This window comes from Trichoderma citrinoviride, assembly GCF_003025115.1.
Source record: "Trichoderma citrinoviride strain TUCIM 6016 unplaced genomic scaffold BBK36scaffold_5, whole genome shotgun sequence".
Lineage (NCBI taxonomy): Eukaryota > Fungi > Ascomycota > Sordariomycetes > Hypocreales > Hypocreaceae > Trichoderma > Trichoderma citrinoviride.
Window position 1 is genome coordinate 1,222,918 of NW_020194713.1, and position 25,111 is coordinate 1,248,028.

General features: G+C 55.1%; 5 protein-coding genes and 1 non-coding gene across 6 annotated transcripts; 5 read left to right on the forward strand and 1 right to left on the reverse strand.

Moving 5' to 3' along the window:
* Window positions 1-5,674: 5,674 nt before the first annotated feature.
* On the forward strand, window positions 5,675-8,444 carry BBK36DRAFT_1197122 (hypothetical protein; the record flags this gene model as incomplete). The annotated part of the gene is made up of 2 exons (XM_024896972.1): window positions 5,675-6,070; window positions 6,132-8,444. 2 exons carry the CDS (start codon window positions 5,675-5,677, stop codon window positions 8,439-8,441), a joined length of 2,706 nt encoding a protein of 901 aa, XP_024750893.1.
* Window positions 8,445-9,571: 1,127 nt separating this feature from the next.
* Window positions 9,572-10,870, forward strand: BBK36DRAFT_1115714 (hypothetical protein; the record flags this gene model as incomplete). The annotated part of the gene is made up of 1 exon (XM_024890160.1): window positions 9,572-10,870. One exon carries the CDS (start codon window positions 9,572-9,574, stop codon window positions 10,868-10,870), a length of 1,299 nt encoding a protein of 432 aa, XP_024750894.1.
* A 381-nt stretch (window positions 10,871-11,251) lies between these two features.
* Window positions 11,252-11,333, forward strand: BBK36DRAFT_t76. The gene has a single exon. It is a non-coding gene; the product is annotated as a tRNA-Ser (tRNA).
* Window positions 11,334-12,862: 1,529 nt separating this feature from the next.
* On the forward strand, window positions 12,863-14,340 carry BBK36DRAFT_1167966 (hypothetical protein; the record flags this gene model as incomplete). The annotated part of the gene is made up of 2 exons (XM_024895109.1): window positions 12,863-13,011; window positions 13,080-14,340. 2 exons carry the CDS (start codon window positions 12,863-12,865, stop codon window positions 14,338-14,340), a joined length of 1,410 nt encoding a protein of 469 aa, XP_024750895.1.
* A 1,615-nt stretch (window positions 14,341-15,955) lies between these two features.
* Window positions 15,956-20,215, forward strand: BBK36DRAFT_3584 (hypothetical protein; the record flags this gene model as incomplete). Its single annotated transcript, XM_024898036.1, has 5 exons — window positions 15,956-15,983; window positions 16,084-16,238; window positions 16,392-19,354; window positions 19,475-20,093; window positions 20,186-20,215. The coding sequence occupies 5 exons, from the start codon at window positions 15,956-15,958 to the stop codon at window positions 20,213-20,215; spliced, it is 3,795 nt and encodes a 1,264-aa protein (XP_024750896.1).
* Window positions 20,216-21,121: 906 nt separating this feature from the next.
* Window positions 21,122-23,380, reverse strand: BBK36DRAFT_1116634 (exocyst component; the record flags this gene model as incomplete). The annotated part of the gene is made up of 1 exon (XM_024890253.1): window positions 21,122-23,380. The coding sequence occupies one exon, from the start codon at window positions 23,378-23,380 to the stop codon at window positions 21,122-21,124; it is 2,259 nt and encodes a 752-aa protein (XP_024750897.1).
* Window positions 23,381-25,111: the final 1,731 nt, after the last annotated feature.

The window sequence follows — 25,111 nt, forward strand, 5'->3', positions numbered from 1 at the left end:
GGGGCCATTGTTTGCAGGCCGGATGTCGTTCGTTTTGCTTATCGCGTCTCGGCTCGGGCCTGCTGTTCATTTCTTTGGGGGGGCGTCCATGTTGTCGGAATCTGACATATGAAAGTTCTTGTCGATGCGCTACTGTGACTACATACTACACGTAGATTACGTGGACGAAAGGTGCCCTCGGTGCCTTGTGAGGGAACGGTTTTACTTAGGGTAAAAAGATGGTTTGCGTGTAGCTCGGGCATAAAGAGAGATCAATTGTCTACGGGGAGGATAGCGAATGGTACATTCCAGTCTAAAGAGGCTCAATGCCAAATGTCGACGGTTGAAATGCATGTTCAGTCAGTACAATAGTACATCGTATCTTAGGACGGCAGTGCTGCATTTATTAAAAGTATACAACTGGGTCCAGGGGCAATCCTTTAAGCATTGATCACTTGCATGAGAATCTATGCATTCCAGCTGAGGCTGCAGAAGCAGCATTGAGATGTTTGCTTGGGGGAAGTCTTATCGCTCGGTGCTCATGGCCAGACAGCAGCATGCATGTGATTATGTGTTTCTCGTCGTGCCCACTATACGATGACTTTTGCCTTATGCTCAAGGCTCTATAAGTGAAAAGGGCCATAGCTTTTGATCAAATTCAGAGCAGTGCCAAGTAAACAAGCCCAATTGAAGACAGAGCCATGAGTTACATATTCCGCCGAGATGTGTCTGAGACAGCTTCTACGCTCGCGTGGTCTATTTGAATCACAACATTACAACATCAACGGCTGTTTAAAGATGCAAACCGATGGATGACTGGCTAACTTTTGAACCAATGGAAAGCGAGTTTGGATCGAGATACTGTAGCTGCGGGTGCATGAAACATAAGTACTAGCTGGTAGTAGTAGTAGTGTGCATCTCATTCTCCCTGGTTGAGGTATCTTTGTTTCGCCTGAAACAACTGCCTGGACGAATCATCCTCATGATGTCCTCTAGTACTCCACTCAGACGAGATGCAGGGACCTCGGGAAGCAGTGGATAATGATCAAGTCGCGCTACGTAATCGGAGAGTCAGCGTTATCTTACTCCGGGAGTCATATCAGAGGGTATCCCGAACATGGTTTGCCGCTTCTTTAGGTCCATCCGCAACTTGAGGCTCTCACGAAGCCATCTCCCAAGCACGCATGTCTGGTCAAGGTTTGCAAATGCCGTATGCATCATCATTGTCCCTCAAATGGTAATCCTCCCACCAACTGATATCGTCGGAAGACCTACCGATATGTGTGAATCCCACTACGATCTATGGTGCGATGAAAGTTTGCCATGGGTCTCGTCCAGTCTCCAATGGTGTACATTTTCACGTCTTTGGTCAAAGGTCCTGTTATGAAACAATAATCATGATATCTTATCCAGGTTACGGTTATTGTAAAACTCTAAGCACATATAAAGACGCGTGATACCTAGGTAAGCGTCAAGGGCGCTGATTGTGACCAGTGTTATCGAAGCATGAAACTCAGTCCAGGGGCGGACCGAGCATGTCGGCATAAGCATCTTGGGTTTTAGTAGAGCTCTCGATGCAATTCGGACTATTCATACCTTTTCCAAAGAAATATATATATGTGCCACGTAGCTGTTTGTTGCTGAGTAGATACTACCTAGGTAGTTGACTCATTGGAGATACCTACTAATCAGTTGCGTTGTGACATCTCTGGCTTCGCCCGGCATCCTTCTTCTTCTCGCCGCTGCTCTGAGAATACACAGCACATCTCATAAAGAGATGACAATCATCCCAATTCTTTCGCTACATGCGTAATGCCGTATGGATAGGAAACGGCATGTACTCTTGCCAAAGTCTAGGGTACGCGTCCGTACTGAGGGAGCGAATCCATGCTGCTCAGAACAACGTATCATGTCCTTACAAGCTATGTACAAGCATTGCTATAGTGGTCAAAAGTATGTCATCAAGAGCAATGAAGCTTCATATATACCTTAACGACATGACAGTTGATTGACGCTGTGGTAAAGCCAGCCTTCGCACCCTACACGCACTTCGTTCGCATACCCCTGGATGCTTTTACATGGAGCAGTTGGGCAGCAGACGCAATGGTCTCACGACCCGGTCTAACCCGCGATCGGCAGGACACGCCAGTAGAAGACGACGAAGTTCTTGTCTATAAACGGCTTTTCTCTTGCTTTTTCTCCTTCTTTGCTTTTTATGATTGCTCAGCTGCCTTGGGGGTTATCACTGTTGGACCAGCAGGACTCCGTACATGTAGCTCCCCCTTGCATATGGAGCACGCCGTTAGACCCATTGCTTGCATCTGCTAATGGCACTTGTGGCACGAACGTGTCTTGCCATGCGAGACAGGACTGGAATGCGGAGTGTGCCGTCTGCAGCCCGGGATCATGCCCCTACTCCTGCTGCTGTCCCTGCTCCTGTTCGCGATCCCCTCGTTCGCGATCCCCTTCTTCTTGTGTGGTTCAAGTATTGACAATGTGTAACATGTAGTACTAGGTGGCGGCACTTGAGCGGAGTGTCCCATCTCTCGGTTCGCCCTGCATCTGCATACATGTCTCACTTGTCACTTTCTGACAGACGACCTGGGAAGTTGATTCTCCTACAACTACTAGTACTACTACTACTAGTACGGACCGTTCACATGAGCAGAGGTCGCGCTAAGAACCGTAGCTATTATCCCATGCACAGACGTGGGAAGAATAGATTAAGCAGAGTTGGCGATACCTTCGAGCTTGAAGGGCAGACCGCATGCTGGGCTCAGCGTCGAATGTCACTGATGAAGTCGTACGAGAGCAGTCAACGGCGTCTTTTGAACCAGTAGCAGCGCGAGAAACGTATGATGGAGGTCCGAGCTGCTTGACGCGACGGCGACATTCTGAGAGGAGCCCCGGAGTTGGCAGGCGTCAGACGTTTGAGCGTGGATACATGTACCTATGCGCGGACGTGGGCCATGCATCCGAAGGTCGCTACCCGAGATCCTACATTAGCTTTGCAGGAGGAATCGTCCCTCGTTATTTAGTAGTATTACACGATGCTGCTTGAAATGCCAATGAATGACGAGACTATTGACCAAGGCCCCAATTGTGGCTGCCAAAGGTGCGACGCGAGTGACAGGCGGGACGTTGTGGTGCTTGAGTGGACGGCATGGCAGGCCTTGCAAGGGATGGGCCTGATACGAGGACGGACCGGAGTCGCCTCAGACGAGGTACATACGATAAGATGGAGAGAGAGAGAGACGGAGACAGAGAGAGAGAGTGAGAGAGAGAAGCCGGAGCAACTGAGCGAATAGAACGTCCACGATCCCATTACAACCCATCGCAAGAGTCTAGAGCATTCTCCTTTGGGCAAGCTTGCCGCTCCCCGCAAGTCACGGTATCATCGCCGGGTGCGATATGCTGCGTGGCGCCATATCTGTATGCAGGCACACAGGGGGAAGATGCAGGCTTCCTGTAATATGTACGAGTACATGCATGTCCGAGAGACTGGGCGCATGCATGCAAGCATCGCGGGCATGGAGCAGCTGTAGAGCACACATGCGCGTAACGTGGGCCAAAGCTGTGTCTCGACATTGACTATAAATGTGCGTCTAGCCGTGTGTTAGTAGTACTACTCCATACATGTCCTTGGCGTTCTCATGGAGTTTCAGAGCTGGGAGGCATGGCTTCTGCCGTTGACACGGTTGGCGCAGTTCAGCCGTTGGCAGAAGCAGGGCGGGAGCAGAAGAAGAAGTGGAAGGGCTGTTTGATTCGAAGCAGCGCAAGACAGGACAGGGGCAGCCCTGGCAGTCGACAGGCGGCTGGGGGGGTTTTGGAGAGCGGATTTGAAGGGCCAGAGCGAGCTTGGCCTGATGGAGTTGAGACGATGACGATAGTAGTGATGAGAGAGCAATCTGCCGTATGTCCCACTGACCTTGACAGCTTCAAAGTCCGGAGTGGAATTAACCAGTACTGCTGGTGCTCCGCAATGCCGTCCGTACTCGTATGGGCAATTCCCGGTTCTTGATGGAAGCTCGGGATCGAGATGGTACTTGTACTTGCTTGTCCGACGGCTACCTTATGTACCTTGACCTGTGGATGTACCAACTGAAGAAACCAGGCAATTGGATCAGGTGTATTAGGTGCTTACCTGACACACCGAGAAGCTTCTCTCCCTCTTTGGGTGCAGCTCTTCTCCTCTCACTCTCCCTTGCATCCATTCGCCTCTCCGCCCTGCATCGGCCTGCCATCTATTTGCGTGGCGACAACACAAAGCAAAACAAAAACCAAGAAAAGAAACAATCGGGTGAAACCTCTCTGCCCCAATGTCTCCTGTTGGCCTTCCATTGGCCGCTCCAGCTGCTTCCCTGCTAATTCCTTCGTACCGGTACAGCTACAGCCCACCGCGATTGGGGGTTTGATTGATTGAATCATTCACCATGTCCGCCCGCTGCGCCGTGGCCAAGCCGCGATCCCCTTTCCTGCCAGCACCAGCAGAGACGAATTTCACTCGCCGGGGTCCAGACGCTGGGCTCCGGACGCCGTGATTGGCCCTGGGGGCAGCTCAATTTTGCATTTCGGCCGGCACCCCTGATCCATGCATGGCCCCCCTGTCGCCCTCGTGCAGAGAAGCAGCAGTCGGTGCCTGGCAACCTGGACATTGCCCAGAAGGCCGGTAGATTGCACGCAGCAAGAGGCGCTCCCTGCGGCTCCCGGGGGGGAAGACAGACAAGTCTCAGGAGGGACGAGAAGCACGAACGGGTATATGACCTGCTTGCTTGCTTGCTTGCTTGCTTGCATGTTCGGACGCACGGGGTTGAAGGTCCATTGAGCACGATGGAGACATGGTGAGGCTGAAGTCCGAACTGTACCTTGAACAAAACAGCTCCTCCGCAGCATGACTGACCGACTTGATTCATTCAGCCGGCCTCATGTTCTGTCCCACGCCAGCTCGGCCAACTAATCTCGCGCGCCGCGCGCTATTGCCGACCACTTGCACTCTTTGGTTGTGCGCCGCCCTCGAGGCTGGGCTAGCTCGTCCTTGTTGCACCATTCTGCCCATCATATCTTGTCTCGTCAAGCTTCCATGCCCGCTGGGGAAGCGCTGTTCTGGCTAATACCGACAGCAGAGGGGAAAATATCACAGCGGGTGGAGAGGCCGTCAGGGGTCCCTGGTCGGTGCCCCATGCTTCATGCAGACCCGCCCCTGAACAGCACTTGACGGCGCTGCAGCGGCCCCAGTCGCAGCGAGCCGCAGGTACCTGCTCCGCTAGCTGCCAGCACTAACAGGCGTGTTAGGTGATTAGCTGCAGCGTGAATGGCGCCCCCCCGTTCGCCCCAAGACTCCTTTTCTATTTCCCGGGCCTCGCCTCGCCTCGCGTCGCCTGATCCTGTCTCTTCTCTTCCTCCTGCTGCTTCCCTCTCGTTCTGTACGGGATTCTATTCTTCTCTTCGTACGGACCACTTGACGTCGTCCGCTAGCACCGTTTTCTTTCTTCCTTTCTTCACCAGGCATCAGCCCGCCTGCTGAGGCATCGTCATTCCCTTTCACCACGTCTCCGTGAGATCCAGAAGCACTTCGGATGGCCCGCTGAGACCCCCCCAGCTCGACTTCAGCTCTTCTCCTTCGACTGAGAGCGAGAGCCCAGAGCGTTTCCGTGGGAGCCAACCGATCCTGAGAACGATATCGAAGCCGCCCACCATGTCTCCCTCTCTCAACACACGTCCTTCGTTTACGCGCCCCCGAACTGGCGACCGTGATGGCCGGCCCAGCACCCGCGACCAGGCCGGCGCCGACCCAGCCATGATGATACCCAGCCGTACCTCATCGCTGCACTCTCGCATCACTCAGCCCATTCCCTCCACCTTGGTCCAGAAGCCCCAGCAGCGAACCCCCAAGACGCTCACTCATGCCTACATGGTCTGCGGTGTCGGTCGTGAGCCCTCTCAATGGGTCAAGGCTCCCGCTCCCGCCCAGGGCAAAATCACCCACATGAAGGGCGCTGTTGGGCAATTCTGGCTCCCCGAGATCCTTGGCAGCAGCCCCCGTCTTGAGCAGGACAACGAGACTGCGCGGGCTCTGCACGCCTCTATGAGGGTATGTTTGATAAACGATCACACCCGCTGTATGTTGCGCGCTAACACTGGCTTGAACAAAGGCTTGCTTCCCTCACGACGTCGAAATCTGTACTGGCCGGAACCAGCCCCACTGCACTCACCACTCCTTCGTCCTCCAGCAGGACTCTTCTCATACGCTCTACGGCATATGCCTGCGCGTCTGGTCGCGGGCCGACGAGAAGAGGGCCGAGACGATCCGTGAGCTGAGGAAGAGGACCGAAACCGACTACTATGACAACCCGGAGGAGACGTACTGGATCCCATACTGCCTGTCTTTCCTGTCTCGCTACCCTCTGTACAACCTGCTGGGCGACTACCTGCGTGGCATGTGGATTCACTGGAACAAGGCCACTAACCTGTTCCATGCCGAGGAGGTGTCTCGAATTCTGAGCTTCCCGGCTCCGAGGCTGAACGATCTTGTCCGCATCGACATGAAGGACTATGCTCTTTGCTACCAGTTCCCTTCGTCCCCTACCGGATTCCAGAACTTTGCCATGTGGCCCCTTTTCAACTGCCTGTCCATCCCCAACATTGTTGGCGTCATTGAGGCTGCCATCTCCCCCACTCGCCGCATCATCTTCGTCAGTCACTATCCGGCCATGCTCACGATTGCCTCGGAGACTGTGAGATACTGCGTGCGAGTCTTCGAGTGGAGCGGCTTATATGTCCCCGTCGTGCACGCTCGCCACGCCAAGGAGCTCGTCCAAGAGCCTGGTCCGTACATCTTGGGCGTCACTGCCGAGTGCCGATCCCTTTTCACGGCCCCTACCGATGCTCTGGTCATCGACTTGGACCGCAACTTTGTTCTCACATCCAGCCCTCCCACCGCTCTGTCCCCCGGCCAGCGCAACAAGTTTGTCTCGCGTCTGACTCAGGCCCTCAATGGCGACGTTACCCCCTCTGGAGTGCCCCAGCACCTGCGTTCCGCTTATGGCGGTGGCAAGCTGGTGCCTGCTGGCCAGATCATTGTCATGCGTGGTGAGGTCGAGTCCATCCAGGATCCCGAATGGTGGAACCAGGATGCCGTCATGGCCGTCATGGATCATGTGTGCGAGAAGATGGGCCGTAACTCGGGCATCAAGGCTGTCTTTGGCGGCTCCGTCAAGAAGCCCCTCATGACCAAGGTGTCGATGCGTCATCTGAACGAGCTTGTCCGCGAGAGGAACCAGTACTCTCGAGACGCTCTCGAGGCCTGGCAGGACTTTATCAACTTGAAGGGCCGCATGGACACCGAGCTTGGCAAGGTTACCAAGCGGAATAACTATCTCGTGGAGGAGCTCGAGAGCTGGAAGCAGCAGTTCCTCAAGTTCCAGGCCTTTGCCGAGCAGCTCACCAAGGAGACGCAGGACCTCAAGGTCAAGATTGAGAACCACAAGCGCGAGAACCGCCGCCTGGCTACTCTCATTGACCAGCAGAAGGACGACAACAACCGCCTTGCCACTCGTCTCAACGGCACGGAGAAGCAGCGTGACGATGCTCTCGAGGCCCTCGTCCTGCAGCAGGAGATTGCCGAAGAGCTCGAGCGTGAGCGCAAGAGGAACAAGAAGGAGCTTGCCCAGCTCCACCACACCAATGCCACGATTGTGCGCCAGCGCGACGAGGCTCGCCGCGTGGTCCTACACCTGCGCAGCTTGATCGGCGGGCAGAGCCACCACATGGAGCACCTCATCCAGTCCCTCACCAAGCCGGATGAGCTCATCCGCGAGGTCGAGGCTGGCTACGAGTCGGACGAGCGCGAGGGGGCCTCTGTTGATGCGCACGCTCTGCGACCCTCTCGCAGCAGCAACCGCCTCTCCTCATCCAGCTTTGCTGACCTGGCCGATCGCCACCTCAAGGATAAGACCGACGCGATCGCCCACATTGTTCGCAACATTGCGGACCAGTGCCAAGCCGCCGTTGACGGCCTGCAGCTTGCCCAGGATGCCGAATCTCGAGCCAGCACACGTGCTAGCCGCCGCCACAGCAGCCTGTCGACTGCTCATAGTGATGATGGTGAGGACGCCCGCTCCACCGCCACCTCGGACGCCGGCGAGGGGAGTTCTCGCTTACAACCAACTGCCGGGAGGCCTAGCTCAATACCACCAACGCCGGATCTCATCCCCAACCGCAGTAGCACTGCACTATCGTTTGCGTCCACGGCCACCACAACGCCAGAGCGCGCCAGTCAACAGTACTCTATTCGAGACGAGATACCAACCAAGATTGTCGAGGACGATGAAGAGGACTTCGATGACGGCCGAAGTGATCAGGTCGGAGTCTCCGGCCACCACGGAGTCGTCTCGAAGCAGCCGCAGTCTCTTCTCCACCGATCATCTGGAGCAAGAATCAGCGCTTTCGGCAATCTCCGATGAAGAGACTGTTGTTGAGCAGGGCGAGCAGGGCGTCTCCGATGACAAGGGCAAGCCTGAAGAGGATGTGTACGAGCCTGAGCCTGAGCCTGAGCCTGAGCCTGAGCCTGAGCAGCCGCTTGCTGAGGACCAAGTCAAACCTGACGCAGAGCGAGTAATTTCTGATGAAGAGGACGATCCTGAAACTGAACAGGTCGAGGATGCCCCACCAACCTAGCCAACAAAACTTTGTATCATCGCCGATTCTACGTGCGGCACCTTTTCCCATTTTCTTTGTATTCACTACTTCGATACGGCGATCCAAGCTATATATCCTTGTATCTGCAGCGTTTCTGGCCTCAGCGGATAGATATGCTTCGCTTCTTGTTTTGTGGCGGCTTTGGATTAAAAAACAGCCTTGTTTTGGATCACGGCGTTCGTTCTTTGCGTTCCCTTTCCCATTCTTGCCCCTGTTGTTTACTATATTCTAGATGAAGGGAGCACCCCTGTGATGGCAGGCTGACTGATGACTTGCGTGGCGCCATCGAGGTTCCGGATCTCTTCTATTTCATGACTAACATTGTCCTTTTCTCTTTCCACCTCCCTCTTTCTGGGAAATTATGACACCTTGATAGTTCAAGTCTTTTGCAATCGAGTCTCTCGCTCATCGACCTACTGTGTTTCCTTTCTAAAACAAATTGTGAAGTGGCGGCTCTAGTCTGTTTGTTTCCTGTGCTAGACTGTTTGTGGGCTTTCCGTAGATGTTTTGTAATTGCATGCTTAGACTTCTTCTTTTGTTTGTGAAATGTATCTATTCAGGTCTCAATACGAGTGATCCTTTCTTTGCCTTGTGTGTACGAATAGCCGCCTTATGGCCAGCGATATGCTCTGTCTTGTACTCCGTACAACGCGTGAAGTACCAACGTACTTTAACCAAGGAGCGAAGAGTGACTGAAACGACACGGGAAGGAGCCGGGCCGACGGGAGTGGAGCAGAATTGGACGCTGCCCCACAGATTCCGCCAAGATTAGGGAAATTTCCGATAAGAGCTGCGCATCATGCAAGTTCCTGGAGAATTTTAGAGAAAGAGACCGCGCTCGCTCATCATCATCACACTCTCCATTTTGCAGGCACCGCCCGCTACAATTGACGAAATGGCAGACGCGGTGCTCACCTCCCTCTGCGGCATCTGCCACATCAACGCCCCGAAGTACAAATGTCCCCGCTGCGGCATCGCCACCTGCTCCCTCGCCTGCGTCGCGAAACACAAGAGCTGGTCCCAGTGCAGCGGCGCGCGCGACCAAACCGCCTACGTCGCCAAGTCGAAGCTGGCCACCCCGGCGGGCATCGACCATGACTACAACTTCCTGCACAAGATCGAGATGGAGTCCGAGCGCGCCGAGCGGGTCTTTGTGGAAGACAAGGGCATCATACAAAAGGACGAGCTGCGGCCGCTGACGGTGGAGGAGGTGAGGTGGAAGGTAGGCCGAGACGGGAGGAGGCGCAAGGTCTTGGTGACACGGGTCCTGAAGCAGAATAGGGACAGGTTGATGGACAAGCTGCTTGCGAGCAAGCTCAAGAAGCAAGGCACTGTGCTTGTGTCTGCGCCTCAGGGCATGACGAGGCATAGGGAAAACCACACGACGGTGAGCCGACGGCCTGGGAAGATCAATTGGCAGGTGGAGTGGTTTACCTTTGAGCGGAGCTGCGCCGATTCGACACAAGTGAGCAAGTCGAGGGCTCTGTCGAAGCTTTTGGACGATGTGCCGTTGTACAAGGGATACAGCGCGCTGTTGGCGACACAAGCAAAGGCCGAGGGCAAGGTGCAGAGGAGGCCTTTTAAGAGCGTTGCGCAAACCTCTCCCGATGCCCATTGGCACGTGGCGGTCGATTCGCTTCAAGATCCTCAGACTGGCCGCTGGTTTTGCGTCACAACCCCATCGATCGACGAGTGGCCACAGGCAAAGGACGAGCTACAGCGACGACAGTTTCAGTTCTTCCTCGAAAGCACCCGGAAGCGACCCGATCGACTCGTCACCCTTACGTCCATTCCGCCGGAAGAATGCCTTGGAGATATTCTTCGTAATACCAGAGTGCTCGAGTTCCCGACGATATATGTTCTGCGCGAGGGGGAGGCCTTGCCAGCTGGCTACGTGCTGGGTCCGAAAGATGTCGTTTCGCACACGGGGGAACAGCAACAGAACGCGAAACGCAAAAATGGACCGGAGCAAGGAAGAGATAGTGGCCGACCTGCCAAGCGGAAGAGACGGGCGGATGGGGAAGACGTTGAGGAGGGCGAATTGGGAGACGATGGAGACCCTGATGACGACCGCAGTAAGACTGTGGATGGCACGGAGGTTGACGAAGTGATTGCCGAGCAGAGCTTGGACGAGGATGAGGCTGATGATACTAGTGATGACGAGACTAGCAGTTCTGGGTCTGACAGTGATTAAAGAAGATGGCATGAGGCGATGGAAATTGGGTTGAGCCAACTTTGGTATATTGGAGCTGGCCGGGGATCTCGCCTTAGCAAGTTAGAGCATTGAAATCGCATAGGCATCGTTTGAATATAGAAGCTCAAATCCGAGTATTTCGTTTCATGAAGATGACTTTTTCAGGTCGACATATTCATTTTCTTCACTATAGTTTCTCGGTAAGCCAAGGTACGCAGTGCTGTAGAATTTATCTTGGCTTCCCCGTGGCAGGTCAACGAGCACGAGAGTGGAAGTTCTATCGAGCTTCTGCACACCGAAAAAGGAAAAATCAAGCACAGCAATCATCCCAATCTGTAGATACTGTTATATACACAATTAGTACAGTCAATTGGCATCTCCGGCACGGTGGCAGAGTGGTCTAATGCGCATGACTCGAAATCATGTTCCTTCGGGAGCGCCTGTTCGAATCAGGCCCGTGTCGATTCAATTTCTTTTTTTCTTTTTTTGTTATTTTCCGCTTTTTGACAGTTCGAGAGGCCTGATTTCTGGTTGGACATTACTATGCATTGGCATCTTGTGTAAAATATAGGATTGATGAATGACTGCTGGGCTTGATGGGTGGCTGAAGCTTGACGATGAGGGAGATGTAAGCATGACTTCAGCCTCGTCTGTATACATAACCTAGATCTGAAAGAACGAGTAGAGTACGTCGTTGGATGGAACAACATGTCTTGATGTCAACACCTCACCAGCTTTCTCGGCAAAATATGAACCATCGCGAGGGATGCATTGTGAAAGAGTCGGTACTGGGTCCTGATAGGGCTCTCGATGGGAATCCTTCAGACGACAATCGGGCGAAGCTGTGGTGGGGGTTGGGACATGTTTGAGGTGCCGCACGACAGCGGCCAAGGCGGCGTTTGCTTCCGTATCAAAGATGGATAACTACTGGGTAGTAGATATGTACTATCGGGAAAAGAGGAGCACGGAGATCGCCCGGAAGGATTTGGATGGCTGGTTGTGTGTTGCTTTCAACCAGGTGGTGCTGGTGGTTCCTCCGAACTGATCCGGGTGGTGGGTGGATGACAAATGATAGTTCTAGGATGAGATATTTCGACCTTCGAGCCGAGCTGTTTCCATAATAGGTACGAGTATGACATGTCTGACCATTTCGCTATGTGACTTGACGTCCATGCTTTGACCCTTGTGTATCTTTGCTTTTCACTCGAGGGAAGAGCATAACAGATTAAATGGATTGTCTCGATTTCTAGATTATATCAGGGTAGGTCTCAAGTCCAGAGTAGATGACGTAACTTGAAGCCCGCATGTCGACAGCTCGGTCGTCGACTCTTTGCATCGTCATTCTGGTCCCTTGTGCCGAAATTCCAAATTCAGCCACATCCATCTACTAACAGTATTTGGAAAACAGACGGCGAAAAGCACATCTGGCTAACGGGCAGGGCGGATTCCTAATCCAACGGCGCGCAAATCAGACGGCGTCGTTTCGGTGGCCCCGACAAGGCTGGGGAAGCTCGTCCCAACGACGTGTGTGGGTGGGTGGGATGGAATCAGCGGCTTCGGCTTGAAAACGTTTGGTGCTTTTCGAGCCGAGCATCAGGTCAGCAAAGAGAGGCTTCTAGTGGGTTACCATGTTGCAAGCGCCTACTAGGTAATCAACCCGCAATACTAATGGCATTTGATCTCAGGTAGGTAAAGTAATCTTCGGCGAGCTGCTGCTTGTGGGAACGTCATTTGTCGCTCCCACCCCCCTTCTCCCCGCTTTGGGAGCAACTCCTTTGGTTCAGAAAATTGAAAAGAGAAAAAAAACTGCCCCTCCTACTCAACACCACAAGTATATATAAGACGGAGGGTGTGGAAGCTGTCAGCTCAAAAGACTCATTGTCCATGCAACCCTTCACTCTTCTCGCTCGAGCACCATCACTAGGCTCCAGAGGCATTGCTTCGACCCGACTCAACTCACTCTCCCGCCACATATCGACCACAGCGCGCGCAATGGCTCCCATCACCAAGGAGACGGACTGGCTCGTCATCGGAGGCGGCAGCGGAGGCCTGGGCGCTGCGCGCATGGCCTCGTCCAAGTACGGCGTCAAGTCTATGATTGTGGAAAACTCACGCCTGGGAGGAACCTGTGTCAATGTTGGGTGAGTGTTCTATATGATTTCTGTAGATCGTGACCGGCGTATGCTGACTGTTGCTTCCCTCCGTGTAGATGCGTCCCCAAAAAGGTCACTTACAACGCCGCCGCGCTCGCCGAGGCCATCCACGACTCAAAACACTACGGCTTCTCCGTCCAGGAGACGGCCCCCTTTGACTGGACGACGTTCAAGACCAAGCGCGATGCGTACATCAAGCGATTGAACGGCATCTACGAGAAGAACCTCGGAAACGACAAGGTCGAGTACCTGCACGGATGGGGTCGCCTGCTGTCCAAGAACCAGGCCGAGGTGACTCTGGACGACGGCTCCAAGGTGGTGGTCAACGCCAAGAAGATCCTCGTCGCCGTCGGAGGCAAGCCCACGCCCCCTCCCGAGATCCCCGGAGCCGAGTACGGCATCAACAGCGACGGCTTCTTCGACATTGCGAAGCAGCCCAAGAAGGTGGCCATTGTCGGCGCCGGTTACATCGCCGTCGAGTTTGCCGGCATGTTCAATGCGCTGGGGACCGAGACCCATCTCTTTATCCGATACAACACCTTCCTCCGGAACTTTGATCCCATGATCCAGGAGACGGTCACCAAGGAGTACGAGCGCCTGGGCGTGCACCTGCACAAGCAGTCTCAGGCCACCAAGATCGAAAAGGACGCCAACGGCAAGCTGTCCGTCACGTACCGCGACGGAGAGGGCAACGAGAGCACCGTCCACGATGTCGACCACCTCATCTGGGCCGTCGGCCGAACCCCCTTGACCAAGGGCATCGGCTTGGAAGAGGCCGGCGTCAAGCTGAACGAAAAGGGATACATTGTCGTGGACGACTACCAGAACACCAGCGTCGACAACATTTACGCGCTGGGCGACGTAACCGGCCAGGTTGAGCTGACGCCGGTTGCCATCGCCGCCGGACGCCGTCTCGCGCACCGACTCTTTGGACCCCCTCAATTCTCAAACCTCAAGCTGAGCTACGAGAACATCCCGTCCGTCGTGTTTTCGCATCCCGAAGTCGGCGCCGTCGGCCTCACGGAGCCGCAGGCCGTTGAGAAGTACGGCAGAGAGAACCTCAAGATTTACAAGACGGCCTTTACTGCCATGTACTACGCCATGATGGACCCGGAGAGCAAGGGTCCGACGAGCTACAAGCTCATCACGGCGGGCCCCGAAGAAAAGGTGGTTGGGCTGCACATCATGGGCCAGGGAAGTGCCGAGATGCTGCAGGGCTTTGGCGTTGCCATTAAGATGGGCGCGACCAAGGAGGACTTTGACAACTGCGTGGCCATCCACCCGACGAGCGCCGAGGAGCTGGTTACGATGAAATGAGAAGATACCATACACTTGAATTAAAGACGATACACTCTGTAGATAGCTTTTTGATATAATGACGAGATGGTCAACTTTGAGTTGCTTCATACAGGACTTTGAGGGAGTGTCTACTGCATGCTTTGAGTCTCGACGAGTGATATCAGCACATGAATGAGCAGGCCAGTCTAGGTAGTAGATGCATGCGAGCCACTGCGCCATAACATGGGGGGCGCTGCAAGAGGACAAAAGCACCACGACTTGCATCCAAGCTGTCATTAGCCAGCAAGGGTGATGCCAAAAAGGCCCCAAGGATGCATGACCGGGCTTCTGCTGCGTGGCCATTGGCGACGGACGAGTCACGGGAAACGAATTGGACGACGGTTCGGGACTCGCGGCTACTGCAAGAAGTGCTGCTGCGTATGTACGGGGCCATATGTCTCGACGAGAGAGCTTGAAAAAAAAAAAAAAAAAAAAAAAAAAGGGAAAAAAGGTGATTGCTCGCCAGGCCCTATTCCGGGTCTCCCTCCCTCCTCCCTGATAGTAGTACATATCTTTCGTCTCCCCCCTCCCTCATCTCTGTCTAATAGGCCGCAGGTTTGGCTTGCGGGGAAGAGTGCCCAGAAGCGAAGCGTCGACAGCTCTTGAGACGGGGATTTGGGTGTGTTGCGACAGGCTGTCGTTTGCTTGCTCTATCAGTTGTTCTCTTTGGGAGAGGATGCATGAAGGAGGCCAGTACACACAGGCCCTCGGACTGAAATTGCATCGTGCTATGCTGTGCCCATTCGTTCAGTGTCGTGTTTGATTTGAGGCCGCCAGATTCGCAATCCCATGCCTGATAAATTACCGGGACCCAGGGTTCGAAGCGGACACTGACGCAAGTGCTGGATACAGGCCGTGCATGTAACCGCCCCCCTATCAGCGAGGCGCCGCGGTACCCCGAGCGCATGTACTCCGCAGCCGCCCGTAAATTGGGCTGCCCGGCGACGCTAATCATCTGAAGCCCGCAGCCTAATTTGCTGGAATCCGGTCCACGTTTGACGGCTGGGGGGGAGCAGGAGGAGGAGGAGGAGGAGAGACGTCGAGCTCCTGGCAGCTTGGCTTGGGGTTCACTAAAGGCGCTGCAGTAGTACGTAGTAGCTTCGACCAGCCACCCTTCCCAACTGAGGCAGGCCAGTCGGTCCCAGGCTGGCGACCCAAGCAAAACCCCCGACCTCAACCCAATCGAACTTCGTCTCGCTCTCTCGTATACCTTACCCAAACCCATCTTTCCGCAAACCCTCCCCAGCCGCTTTTCGACTCTTGGGCCGCAAAAAGGCGTTTGCTGCTGCTGCTGCTTCTCTTGTTCCTGTTAATCCTACCGCTTGTCTTGGGTTTTTTGCTGCGCTTTACCTCCCGCTGTTTCTTCGGCTTTGCGAGCTCCTCCGCAGCTTCTGGAAGCCTTCTTTCTCTCTCCTCCTCCTCCTCCTCCTCCCTGAGCCCGGGACGTTTGCCCATCTGGTCTTTGCGCCCTTTCGAAAAGAAAAAAAGGGGGACTCGACGATTCCCGCCCACGAAACCAAGCGAAGGACGCTCAAACGAAAAAGCTATTCGAACGCCACACTTTTTCTCTGTTGCTAGTTGTTTGCGTGCGACCATGTCGGCGGCCGCTGGTGTTGCTCCGAGTATGGATGCCCTTTTTTCCTCGATTCCTCAGCTTGTTCTCGCCTCGGGCTGCCTTTTGATTGTTGCGGAAGCTAATTCGTTCTGTTTTTGCTCTCCTAGGCGTGCCGAACCTCAACCTCAACCTCAGAGACGATGAGAAGGCCTTCTACGACCGGCTGTTTAGCCAGGCCTCTCGGGATGGGGAGAGGATCACCGGCGAAGTAGCCGTCTCGTTGTTCGAGAAGACGACGCTGAACTCGACGGTTCTCGGATCGGTTCGTTGCCTCCTCAATTGCCTCAGTCTCTATACTCTCCCATGATTCGTCTCTCCTCTCTGCCTTGGGAGAGAGGGAGATTGATTCGTCAACCCCCACGCCCCCCATTTTCCCCCTCAAGCTAACCGCTGTGCTTCTCTATCACGACTGCAGATATGGCAGATTGCCGATATAGGAAACGAAGGCAAGCTCAGCAGAGAAGGCTTCTACGTCGCCCTTCGCCTCATTGCTCATTGCCAACTTGGCAAACAGCCAAGTCCCGAGCTGGCCCTTCAGCCTCCCCCGCGCCTCCCCGAGTTCGCAGGCATCCCTCCACCCCCAGTCCAGGCGCCCATCGTGCCCCAGGTCTCCGGAGGCAATGAAATCCCTCCCCTGGCTCCCGACAAGGGCAGCCGGTATGTCTCCCTGTTTGCGGCTCAGAAGCTCCACGATAAATTGCTGCCGGGCGAGCAGGCCAGGACCATCTTCGGCAAGTCCGGCTTGCCCAACGAAATCCTTGGCAGGATATGGAGTCTGGCCGATACCGAACAACGGGGTGCACTTGCCCTGCCCGAGTTCATCATCGCCATGCATCTGATCACGTCCTTCAAGTCTGGCGAGCTTCGCACACTGCCCAATGTCCTACCCGCTGGTCTGTATGAGGTGGCCATACGCATCGCATCGATGGCCGCCTCCAGGCAATCACCCGCCAATACCGGCGGCATCACGGCCATCCCACGGCAATTGAGCGGCCCGGCGCAGCAGCAACAAAGGACGGGAAGCCCGCTCAATCGTCCGCCGATAGTCGCTGCTCAGACTACGGGCGCCGTTGTGCCGAGCAACGAGTGGGCCATCACTCCGGCCGACAAGGCAAGATTCGACCAGATCTATCTCGATTTCGACAAGACGAACAAGGGTTACATCACCGGCGAGGAAGCTGCGCCTTTCCTCAGTCAGTCAGGTCTCCCCGAGGATACCCTCGCCCAGATCTGGGATTTAGCCGACTTTCACTCCCAAGGGCAGTTGACGCGCGAGGGATTCGCCATTGCCATGTACCTGATCCGTCAGCAGCGCAGCAACCGGAATCTTCCCTTGCCCGCTACTCTCCCCCCGAATCTAATTCCGCCGTCGCTGCGAGTTCAGAGCCGTCCTACGACAGCAGTGTCATCGTCGGCTTTTGATCCCGCGCCGGTTGCTGCTCATGTTGCTCCAGCTCCGGTACCTGCCCCCGCTCCGCCGGCGCCCAAGTCTGCTCTCGACGACTTGTTTGGCCTCGACTCTTCGACTCCCAGCCCGGCGCCCCCTGCTCCGGCGCAGACGACAATGTCTACGGGAGGCTCCAATGCTGATCCATTCGCCGGTGGCATCAGTGTGCTTCACCCGGCTTCTCCATCTGCCAAACCATCATCTCCCGTGGGCGTGACGTTCCGGCCGTTCGTGCCATCCTCCTCATTTGGCCGTGGCTTGGCTGTACACCCTGGGGCTGAGCAGCCGCGACCACACACCGCTTCACACACCGCTTCAGAAGACCTCCTTGGCGATACTGATCCCGAGGCAAACAAGGCCATCTCGGACGAGACGACCGAGCTTGCAAATCTGTCGAATCAGATCAGCTCTCTGGCGAAGCAGACACAAGAGGTTCAGGCCAAGAGAACCACGACCCAGCACGAGCTGAGCCAAACTAACTCCCAGAAGCAAAACTTTGAGCAACGACTGGCGCAGCTGCGGCAACAGTACGAAAAGGAGGCCCAAGACACACACGCGCTGGAAGAGAAGCTTAGAAACTCGCGGGCCGATACTAAGAAGTTGCAGGGAGAATGCATGAATCTGGAAGGACAGCTGCGAGACATCCAGGGCCAACATCAGCAGGTCCTGGCTGCCCTCCAGGCTGATCAGCAGGAGAACGCCAGTCTGAGGGAGCGGATTCGCCGGGCAAATGCCGAGGTCGCCGAGCTCAAGCCTCAACTGGAAAAGCTCAGGCTGGACGCTAGACAGCAGAAGGGCCTCGTCGCGATTAACAAGAAGCAGTTATCCACCACTGAGGGAGAGCGCGACAAGCTCAAGGCGGAGGCCGAGGCTCTGGCTAGGAGCGCCGAGGACATCTCTCGCCAAGCAGAGACGGGCTCGCCTGTGTCCACGTCTGCCCAGTTGGCCAGCCCCGCGCTCTCGACCTCCAGCGGCAACAACCCCTTCTTTAAGCGATCCGCCAGCACAGACATCATGGGCGTCTTTGGTCCGCCACCCCCAAACAGGGCCTTTTCCGACCGGTCCTTTGACGACTTGTTTGGCCCCGCCGGCCCCGTCAGCTCCAGCGGCACTCCCCCGCCAGTTGCAGCCTTCAGACAACAAAACACGGGGCAGTCATCAGTTAGTGTTGGATCCTTTTCTAACAACTCAGGGCCGACCCCCCATGTCAGCCGCGTCACTACGCTGAGTGCTGAACCTCCCGCGCCGCCAGAGTCCCGACAACTAAGCTCGAGCTTCTTGCCGTTCCCCGAGCACAACGAGTCACTGTCTTCATCTCGACAAGTGTCTCCCCCTACCTCCTCACGCGCCGAAGGCTCGGCGTCCGGCTCATACCCTTTCCCCGGCGGTGCGCCTTCCGGCGAGGCAGAGGCTGGGGCTCCTGCGGCCCCCGCTTCCAGCGAAGAGGAGGAGAAGCATGATAGTGCCAGCGCGACCCCTGTCCCGGCCACTCAAGGCGATAGCTCGCAGAAGCCCGCGGAGGGAGAAGCTCAAGATCGATCCGGCTCGTTTGACAATACTGACCATGCTAAGGCCAAGGCAGATTTTGACAATGCATTTGCCGCCTTCACCTCGACTAAATCCTCCGGCAACGGCGCCGACAAGGGATCCGCTGCCGTGAAGCCCCAGGGCGCTTTCGACAACGCCTTTGACACGGAGTTCCCACCCATCTCGGAGCTGGAGCGAGATGTGTCTGAGTCTGACAGCGAGAGGGGCGGCTTTGACGACGACTTCGCCCCCGCGTCGCCAGAGAACAAGGCCAAGGAGAAGCAGGTCGCTCCGGAGCCAACTCCTGAGTCTCACCGACCTGCTACCGGAGGAGCCTCCGACTCCGCCGCCCCTCAGTCACCATCTCAGGACGTGCCAGCTACCCATGAGGCCGAAGCCAAAAGGTAAATAGTGCACGAAGAATGAAAGTCGTTTTGCGTTTGCGTTTGATTTGCTTTTTGCGTCCCACGGTGATTTAGTCTCTGCGTCATGTCTGCCGTCATTCACTAACTCCAATCCCGCAGCGCGGAACTGTCCTCTTCACCCGCCACGATAACCAACAACAATACCATCTCTCAGACCTCCAACGCAGATGACATCTTTGGTTCCAGCGCTGGCAACCACAGCCAGCAGCCTCCTGCTTCCAAGGGCGCCTTCGACGACCTCGACGATGATTTCGAGGGCTTGGAGGATGCCAAGGAAGGCTCCGCGGATGACGACTTTGCCAACATTTCCCGCTCTGGACTGGACGACTACAACCCTATGTTTGACAGCAGCCCTCCAGCCAGCCAGGCCAAGAGCGAGTCCACGGCGTTTGGTAATGAAAGCAGCTTTGACTTCATCTCATCCAACTCGGCCGCCAGTGCTCCCGGCCAGTCTAGCAATGGACAGCAGGCTCACGACTGGGACGCCATCTTCTCTACACTCGATTCGCCCACCGTCCCCGCAGCACAGCCCGTGCACAGCAACAACACGGGTCCCCCAAAGGAAGAAAATGCCGAGACTCGTCCCCCTGCTCCTGGACGTGCCCTCACGGAGGCAGGAGAGCACGATGACCCAATTCTGAAGAACTTGACCAGCATGGGTTACTCGCGTCCTGACGCCCTTGCTGCGCTCGAGAAGTATGACTACAATCTGGAAAGGGTGAGTATTTTTCCTACTCTGTCACCCAATTTCACTAAGAAGTTGGACGACTGGTATGGATAGTTCTTCATGACTGACTCAACTTTGCTTAGGCTGCCAACTTTCTCGCCAGCCAGTCTTAGAAGGAGCCAAGAATGGTGATGCAACTGGTTCTTGAATACAGATCAAGCCTTTCACCATGGTAGATGGGGAAAGGCACGGCAACCCATAGTACACTGCTTGTTCGTTCTTTTGTCGCATAGGATTGGGAGGTGGGGGTTTCTGAATTTTTTGACATTGTTTTTTTCTTGCTTTTATATCCTTGTTCTTCTCTTCTTGCAATAAAGGGCCAGAATGTATCTGTACGAAGCTGTCGCAGTCGTTGCTCTACTACGTTATCGAATTGATGCGGGAAGTTTTGTCTTATTATAAACCGACCGCTAGTCCTTGTCCTATAACCATTTTCCTCTTTCCTTTGTTATCACCCATATCTCATCTCATTTTACCTTTGTTGAGTGAGGAATGTATGTCTCGATGGTTAGAGACTCTGTCTTTCTTACTTTATTCTTCTTACGGTTTTTTTTTTCCGTGCATCATGCCTGATGGCGGGTTTGGTGTAACTGAATTTTTGTGAGATGTGTCTCGACTCAACTCAACTGTTTTGACAAAGATTGTTCTTCGTCTTCCACTGCCTCGCCTCACGCATAAGACCTCTTGCATAAGAAACGTCCACCGAAACATATGATCCCATAGCAAAAAGAAAACGCTAATATAGAATAGATGAGAATCATTCATGCCGTGAGAAAACACCCCTTCCCGCCCGTGTAATTGAACAACTTCCCACACTCTCTGATGCATCTGCACCCCAATTCAGTTCTCCTGACTTTTTTCCCTTCTCCTTCCAGCCGACTGCCTCAAATTGCCTAGCCCCTCCCCCCGTACAGAGCAGGCATTTGTTTGTTGGGCCCCTTGAGCCCTTCCCATCATCGTTCGTCATATATATACAGCCATATAGAAAAGCTTTCCGTATCGTGGGGTGACATTGTGCTTTACTTAATCTTGGCCATGACCGTCTCCGGCCCTCTGACGACGTCCATTTGCGCCGCCCTCGCCTTGACGGCATTCAGCATGCTTCGTTCGAAATCGTCCCTGGACCGCAGCACAGCCTCGACCCAGCTGATTTGCAGATCCCAGTACGCAGACTTGAACGCCGCAAACGCGTCTGCCACGGAGTCCTTATCCACGGAGATCAAGGCCAAGAAGTGTTCCGTGACTCTCCACGTGTCCTTGATAGACATGGCAACCTCCGGACTGGCCAAGTTGGAAAAGTACTCAAAGGCGGTGGCGATATCGTTGAAGAGCTTATCCCGGAAGGGGTCGACGCGCCGGAACTTTGCTCCCTTGTTGCGCACCGATGACAGATACCGCACGAGCAGCTCGTCGGCAAAGATCTCAATGAAGATGTCGACGAGGGAGTGGTGAAGAGCCTGGCGGTACTCGCCGACGTACTCCTCGAAAGTGACGACCATCTGCTTCATGGCCGTGTTGGTGTACCATTTCGGGGTGAAGAAGTCGGGCATGACGACCTTGAAGTCGACGACGAAGACGAGGTGGGCGAACTTGTGGATGCACCAGGTGCTGAAGTCGACGTAGCCGTCGCGTAGGGCGTTGAGCTCCTGCTCGGTGCGTTCGAGGTACTGCGGGCTGACGTTGCGCTCAAACTGCTGTCGGAAGCTCGACAGGTAGCCCAGCCGGTTTTCCTCCTCGTTATCGTCGATGACGGCGATCTGGTCGTTGGCTGTGGCCACGAGCCAGTCCTGCAGCGCCTGGAAACCCTCCAGGTCAGGGATCCTGCCGCTCTCGTAGCGCTCAGCCTCGTCGTCGAGCATGCGCTGCCACGACTGCTGCCGGCTGCGTAACCGTAGGAACATGGCGTCAACAACACCCTCGACCACGTCTGCACGCTGCGAGTTGATGGCCGCCTCGACCTGCTCGCGCAGCATCCTCCACAGGGCAACCAGGTTCTTGGTCCGGAAGTAGCCATACTCATCCTGATCCAAGTTGGAGCCCTCGGTGTTACGCTCGGCAAAGTCACGCTTCTCCTGTTCGAAAATTCGATCGATCCATTCGTCGAGGAATTTGATAATGAGCTGTCGAAAATCGCGAACGAGCTCCGCCTCGCGGTTGTCGATGACGTGTGGTACCAGGTCTTCCTGTTTAAAGCCAAGCTTGGCCATCTTCTTGTAGTATTTCTCGGGAAAGCTGACAATGGCTAGCGTGTGCGCGGAGCTGGCTTCTGGGTCGTCCACCATGCCGATCAAGAAGTCGTGCATCAAGACGTGGTAGATGTCGGCGTACGTTTTTGCGATCCGCCACTTCTTCGGCATGAGCGGCGTCATGCCAATCTTGACGGCATTCAGATCGTTGAAGAACCACTTCATCGCCGCCTCGAGGCCGTCGGCGTCATCGAGAAAGTCCTCTCGAGCCTGCTGGAACTGCTGCTCCGCGCTGACCTTGATGGCCTGCATGAACTTGTCCTTGTAGCCGCGGACCTTGCGAGCACCGTCGGTAATACCTTGGAAACGGGCTGCCATCTCTTCGTGGTCCTTGAGTGCCTCCTGCAGGGCCATGACGCGCTGGTCACTCTTCTCCTCCGCCTCCATGACGACGGCAAAGCGAACCACCAGGCCGTTGTTGTCGCTGACGACGAGGTTGATGAGGTTCATAGCCAAGATACCGACGTGCTCGTCAAACCAGTCGATCGTATCGTCCAGCCGTGTGAAGTAGTCCTCTAGAGTCGACTCCAGGCTCGGGTCCTCGGCCCTCTGGATCTGCTCCATGGCGTCGTCTCGTATGTTGCGCAGCTGCGTCAGCTCGTAGTGGCACGGGAGGAGGTTCGGCATGTTCTCGTTGTCGTCGTCGTCCTCGCGCAGCATCCGCTCGACGACGGCCAGGCGTTCGTTAAACGTTTCGAGGTTGCGCCTCATGGCCTCGACGGCGCCAAAGTTGCGGTGCGCCTGTGACACCATGTTGATGCTGGCAAAGTCCTTGATCATGGTCTGTGACTCGGAGCACAGCTTGTCAATCTTCATCATCTCCTCCTTAATCTGCTGCACCGCCTTCTGGCCGTCGCTGAGGCCGTTCATGCCCGACTGCGTCGTCTCGAGCTGCTCCCGGAGGCCATTGCGTAGCTGCCCATCGACGGCGCTCTTCTTGCGCGACAGCTCGAGCTTCAGCGCGGGTATCTTGTCGAGGTCGTCAGGATGCCGTAGCAGATCCGACAGTTTGGGGACGGGAGCGTCGTCCATGGCTGGTAGAGTCGAGGTCGCGGCAAGAGAAGGGGAGGAGAAGAGAAGAGGAAGGGAAGAAGGGGGTTCTCGGGGTTGTTAAATCATAATGCGCGGGCTGCTGCGAGGAGTGAAGAATGCCGCAAAAGCGAGGCTCAGGGAGAAATGTCAGACAAAGATTCAATTGTCCCCCTGTAGGCCCTGCCCCCGCGATATTACGCGTGTTGACGGCTTGAAGACTTGAGGTTGGTTGAGGAAGAAGAGAGTGGGAGGAAAGAAGGCAAGGTGTGACGATGCCGTCAATTGCTGCGGCAGACAGATTTGGGGGGGAAGCAAGGAGGTATTCTGTACCTTATCTGCACGGAGCATGAAGCAGCACAGCCTTGTACAAGGCACAAAGGGAGGGATGAACGTTCGGCAGCACCCCACGCCACTAACCCACAGGCAGCTACAGAGGGGGTCGCGCTGAAGAACAGGCTGCAAACTCGACCTTCAGCGGTGCAGACATTGTACTGTAGGGACTGACCTGAGCTTATGTCCTCCGCTCCAGTGTCAACTCAACTTCAACGCCGCTCATACCCAGGATAGTGATCCTACCAATGCCATCCTTGACTCTTACCTTCTTTTGCTTCTATCCGAGCTTCATTTCCTGTCCGATAGTTGATCATTGGCGAGGGTTTGCCATGACGGTCTTATCTGCTGTTGGAGTGTGAGTAAGGCACGTTCTGGTCGAAGGTTTGTCAGTACAAGAGTCAGTTATCAGGTCTCTCTAGACAATCCATTGATGTGAACCTAAGCTCACCTGTACAGTATATTCACAAGGCCGGCTACTTGGACGATGGAGGCTATCAGACTGTCACGACATTCACGGCCATCCGGGACAGGGACCTTTCCCAAGATCGTGAACGCTGATCTTGAGTCGATGAGTATCTACACCTTCAAGCGACACATGCCCACCGCTACGAAGCAACCCATGCATCTGCCCGGGCGCCAAGGCTTCCTTCGGTGACGGATTCTCGTGTGTTGGTCATGCTGTGTGGCCGAGGCATACAGAGTTGAGACACAGTTGTTGGCTCTACCGGGCTCGAATCATCCCATGTTAAAAATGACCCAAAGAGGCAGGCTGTTCCGCTGGAGGTGCTGCGGCCTGCAAGGCATCCTCTGTGGCTATACGGCCAATGAGATGATGCGAAATGCGGCTCGAACGCGACCTCCATTGCCGCGCGGTAGGGGTTGTGCAACTGCAGAACCCTTAATGGAACTGTCCTGGGATACTTCTCGTTGAGGCCTTACTCCATGCCGTCTCTACCATCTTCATCTTCTACAACAGATTGGGCGAACAATGCCGAACGCAAGCTTAAAGGCAAAATGGAGGGATAGATGGAAGGGCAGAGCAAAGGCAAGCTTCAAAGAGGGAACGAAGAAGAGGGTCGGCAAGTTCTGGAATTCCCTAAAGAAACCTCCAAGGGGAAGCCCTCTGCCAACTCCAAGGCCATCGTCTACGTCGCTGCAAGGCAGCAGCTCGCAATTTGGTCCGCCGCATCTTCAGCCGTCACTCTCTCCTCAGACCAGGGCATCGACAGCGTCTCTACCTTCCAGTACGCCGCAAAATGATGCAATTCTACGACCTCAATTGACGTCTCGGCCATCGACTCCTCCTAGCCCCTCTCTGGACCCGTCTCCGGTTGTTGAGACATCCCTTTCTGTTCAAGGTAGCGAAAGGTTATCCTCCGCTGAACATACAGAGGAAGC